Raw genomic sequence first — 4,336 nt, forward strand, 5'->3', positions numbered from 1 at the left:
ACTTGCTCACTCTCGGGGTTCCACTTGGAAGTTCTTTGTTATCACTCCACTGTGATCGAATCCAGCTCCCGTCTCCTCATGTGCTCTGTCACCTGGACCATTTTTAACCTCATCTGATTTACCAGTCCAGTGACAGGACTGTTTGCTGCTTCCCCCTCCTGGGCACTCACTTCTTCCGTTCGGCCTAGGTCTCGGTTCAGGCTTTACTGGAGCCTGGCACTTATCCGATCGGTGGCCTCCGCCCATGGCTTGTTAGGTGGCTGGTTCGGGTCATTCCCAATGTCCCCATTGCAGCCCCGTTCCAGCCATTCCATGTGCCAGCTTTTAACTCTGCTCTGGCCACCACATTCCCTTCCTGTCTCCATTGTTCAGACACTACAAAAGTGCCCAGAGTTCGTTATTGCCCAGCAAGACTCAGACCAGGGGGCGGCAGGTCCCTCTCTTGCAGGTTCTCTACAGCTGTTTCCAACCATCTGTGCTGTCCCGGGGCCTGCCGTAAGGTACCATGTCTCTGCACTGCCGGCTTCCCGGGCTCTGCTGTGTCTCTTGTTTCTTTTCACTCTTTTTCTGTCCCTGTTACTACCCCCCAGCGGGTCGTCTTAACCATTTAACAGCCACAGCCATAGTTTGCAATATTGTCCATTTCTAACTCTTACTACTTTTCAAGGCTACAGTCTCGGCCTGAGCCTTACAGATTTGCTGGGCAATCGTCATGGCGCTCACACCTGATTCTAGTCTCCCTAGCAACCCAGGAGCACTTTCCCTTGTGGGCCCATGGGGCAGAGTCTGCAGCCGGAGCCGTCTGGGGATAGGAGCGGTAAGAGACACGGCATTAACAAACCTGACCATTCTGGGCCCTGGTTCTGCACGGAGCCTTTACTACATCAGCCAATAACAATGGCCCAAGTCCTAGGGTCTCTCTTCAGTGTAATGCAACATTTTCTCTGCACCCTCCCCCTTTCCCCTCTGAATCTGTCAGACCCACACAGAATCCATCATCTGCAGCCACAGTCACCCACTACTTGCTGTTATGATATTTGTATCAGAGAACCAGCTAGATAACCCATTGTGCCGGGCACTGCACAGACACACAGCGAGATCAGGGCCCTGTTGTGCTGGGTGCTGCCCAGACACACAGGGAAAGACAGTCCCTGCCTCAGCTGAGATCAGGGCCCCGCTGTGCCAGGCGCTGCACAGACACACAGGGAGAGACAGTCCCTGCCCCAGGGAGTTTACAATCTAACTAGACAAGACGAGGACTGTTTCCTCTGTTTTACAACTGGGTTACTGAGGCCTAATGAGATGAAGGTTCAGATGTGGAGCTGGGTGAGAAAATGTCAAGATAATGTGAGTTCATAGATTTTAGAGCACGTAGAGTCACTGACCTTTATCACAAAGTGATGCTCAACCATCACCATAGCAGAGCTGGGCTCCATCTATCTCTGTAGCCCCTCCACACTCCCATCCATCCATTCCTCCCGCAGACAGTAGCAGGTCTTGTATCCCCAGCAGCAGGTATTCCCCAGCCTTCCCAGGACATGGGCTCCTAGCTGAGGTCTCTGGGGCTGGTGAGTCCATACTGATACCATCTGCCTTTGCTTTGGAGGTGGAAGGAAGCCGGTCAAGATAGCAGAGGAGGGCTCTGAGCTGGAAAGGGGCCTCCATGCTATCGTGGGCAGCTTCTACAGATACGCCGAGGGCTCCGAGGGACCTAAGGAGCTGGACCAGGCAGCTTTCCAGACTTTGCTCAGCAATGAGCTGAGCCATCAGCTCACGGTGAGACCCGGCTACTGGCTCCCCAAGGCGACTGGAGACATCAACCACTGGCTCCTAGTAAAGCGGGGGGGGGTCTCTCTGTGACCCTCAGCCCTCCCCTCCAGCGCCCTGCTGTCCCTGCCCTGGGCTCCCCGCCAGCTCTACTGGTGCCCCTCAATCCTGACCTACAGCCCCTTGCTGTCCCAGCCCAAAGATCTCCCCACAACTCTGCTGGTGCCCCTCACTCCCAACCCAGAGACCCTGATTAGCCCAGACCTGGCTCTCCCCACACACTAGCGCTCTGCTGGTGCCCCTCAGTCCTGGCCCACATCCCCCTGCTCTCCCAGGAGTTAGCTCTGCTCCACACAGCTCTGCCAATGGCACTAAATCCTGACCCACAGACCCCCCCTGCTATGCCAGATCGGGCTCCCCACAGCTCTGCCAATGAGCTTCGAGCTTGACTTGTATCTCACTTCTTCACACACACACACGTCTGTGTGTGGGGAGCCCTGCTAGTCTGACCCCCTGCAGCAGGGGGCAGCAGTGCGCACACACTCGCACAGACACACACCTGGCAGTAAAGCCCATTACTGATCCACATGCCCGATGGGTCCCCAGCAGTGACATGCTGTTTCCTTGCTGAGCTTTAGAACCCAGAGGACCAGAAGGCAGCACTGGACATGTTTAAGACGGTGGATGCCAACAACGATCAGAAAATCTCCTTCGACGAGTACTGGGATCTCATCGTAGAGATCTGCCGAGTGATCCGGAGCAGCCATTATAACGACTAGTGACCGGGGAGCTGTGTCTAGTGGGGAAACTGAGGCATGCACCGCAATGGGAAATGCCCCCAAATCCTTTGCCTGATGCACTCAAAGCAAACCTGCACCTCCCCCACACCACCACATCCCCACTAAACCCAGGGACCTTAATCTGTCTACTTGCTGGGACCTCCCAAAGCCCTTCCCCGTTCCGCACGTCACGTGCTGCTGCAGCTGCCCCTGTCCCCCTCACCTGGATCCCACCCTGATCAAACCTCGGTCTTTGCTCCCAAGCTGCCCATCTTGTCATAACCCAATGGCCCCTTCCCTCAGGTCACCTGGGAAGGCAGATCAGAATTGTATGTTGCTAACGCTGTTGCAAGCATCACAAGGCATTTTGGGAAGGGTTAAAGGTGTGAGTGCAGAGTGGGCGATTCCTTTGCAGGTTGCGAGAGGCCAAAGGGAGAGGAAGGAAGAGAGCAGACAACGGGTTACCTCGACACTTCAGCTCCGAAGAGAAGATGCTGGCCCCAGTCCAAGGTCACGGCGCTCGACAAGCTGAGCAGGGCCGCAGAGATTGCAAAAACGAGCGAGATGGCAAGGTCAGCGAAGGGGAAAACAAAGTCCCGCATCCCTGGAGCCGATGTGTTTTGGAAAAGCTGAGGAGGCCACAGAAAGCAAGTTTGGACTGGTACAAAGAGCACCAGGAACAGCGGTCCCTGAACGAAACACCCCCCCAAAGAACCGAGGACTTAAAAACCCTCCCAAGAGCCAAAACAAGTTGGAGAAAAACAGCAGACCCTGGACGACCCGTGCATGGGACAAAAACTCCTGTCCACCTCTCCCCCTCTTCTTCTTACGTTACACCCAGGCTTGGCCAGCTTCGGGTAGTGCGGGTGTGAGTATGAAAGGGGGTTAGGGCTTGGGGCACTAACGCTTTCTTCCTTCCTCTGAGTGACATGGGAACCCCCAGCACTCTCCGCTCTTATTTCATTAATAAAGTTTTAAAACTTAGACACCTGATGTGCTCCGTCATCTCCTCCCCTACCACGATCCTGCGGCCTCAGCCTGATCACCTGACTCTCAGGCAGATTGTGACAGATTTTTGTTACCAATCTCCCCCACTGCTGGGAGTCACCCCATACACCCCAAATCCACCCTGGCCTCTGCTCCCCATGTCACCTACCTCCCCTCCAGCCCTGGCACGGGAGCCCCACATGACTCAGCTCTCCATTGCTGGGATCTCTCCCTGACCCCCTACGGCCTGCTCTCCCCATGCCACCCACTGCCCTGCTATCACTCGGTAACATGGCTTGAATAGAGTCCGCTCTGAGCTCCAGCCGCGTCTCTGTTCTTACTGCAGCCCGGATCGGACGGGTCAGTTCTGATGGTGGACATGCAGTACAGCGCACAGCCAGCCGAGGGCAGTGGGTCCACTCCCAGGCCAGCCGCATTATTGTCATGCTGCAGGAGGGACTTGGACAGGCCAAGTTCTGGGACCTTCTCAGCTGATCTGCTGCCCTCCCAGCACCCGCCCTGCCATCCGCACCTGCTCTCTGACCTTCCCAACCTGTCTGCCACCCACACCTACTTTGTAACCTTCCCATGTGCTCTGTGACCTTCCCAGATTGATGCAGTGTGAGTGTAGACACTGTGACCTATGTCAGTTCTCAAGCAGCTGTCCCACAATGCCCTCTCTGGTCACAACTGTGAACACCACTGCCCAGGGATCATACAGACAGGAAACCATCCCCCGCCCCCGCAAAAATCCTGCATACTTTTTGAAATGCCTTTTCCTGATATCCCACCGGTAATGGCCA

At 55.5% G+C, this 4,336-nt stretch overlaps 1 protein-coding gene across 1 annotated transcript; it reads left to right on the forward strand.

The window, feature by feature from the left end:
- The first annotated feature begins 295 nt into the window (after nucleotides 1-295).
- On the forward strand, nucleotides 296-3,530 carry LOC127032350 (protein S100-A16-like). Its single transcript, XM_050919565.1, has 4 exons — nucleotides 296-500; nucleotides 745-817; nucleotides 1,607-1,776; nucleotides 2,406-3,530. The coding sequence occupies exons 2-4, from the start codon at nucleotides 775-777 to the stop codon at nucleotides 2,544-2,546; spliced, it is 354 nt and encodes a 117-aa protein (XP_050775522.1). The 5' UTR covers nucleotides 296-500; nucleotides 745-774; the 3' UTR covers nucleotides 2,547-3,530.
- The last annotated feature ends 806 nt before the right edge of the window (nucleotides 3,531-4,336 follow it).

Source organism: Gopherus flavomarginatus, chromosome 12 (genome assembly GCF_025201925.1).
Source record: "Gopherus flavomarginatus isolate rGopFla2 chromosome 12, rGopFla2.mat.asm, whole genome shotgun sequence".
Classification (NCBI taxonomy): domain Eukaryota; kingdom Metazoa; phylum Chordata; order Testudines; family Testudinidae; genus Gopherus; species Gopherus flavomarginatus.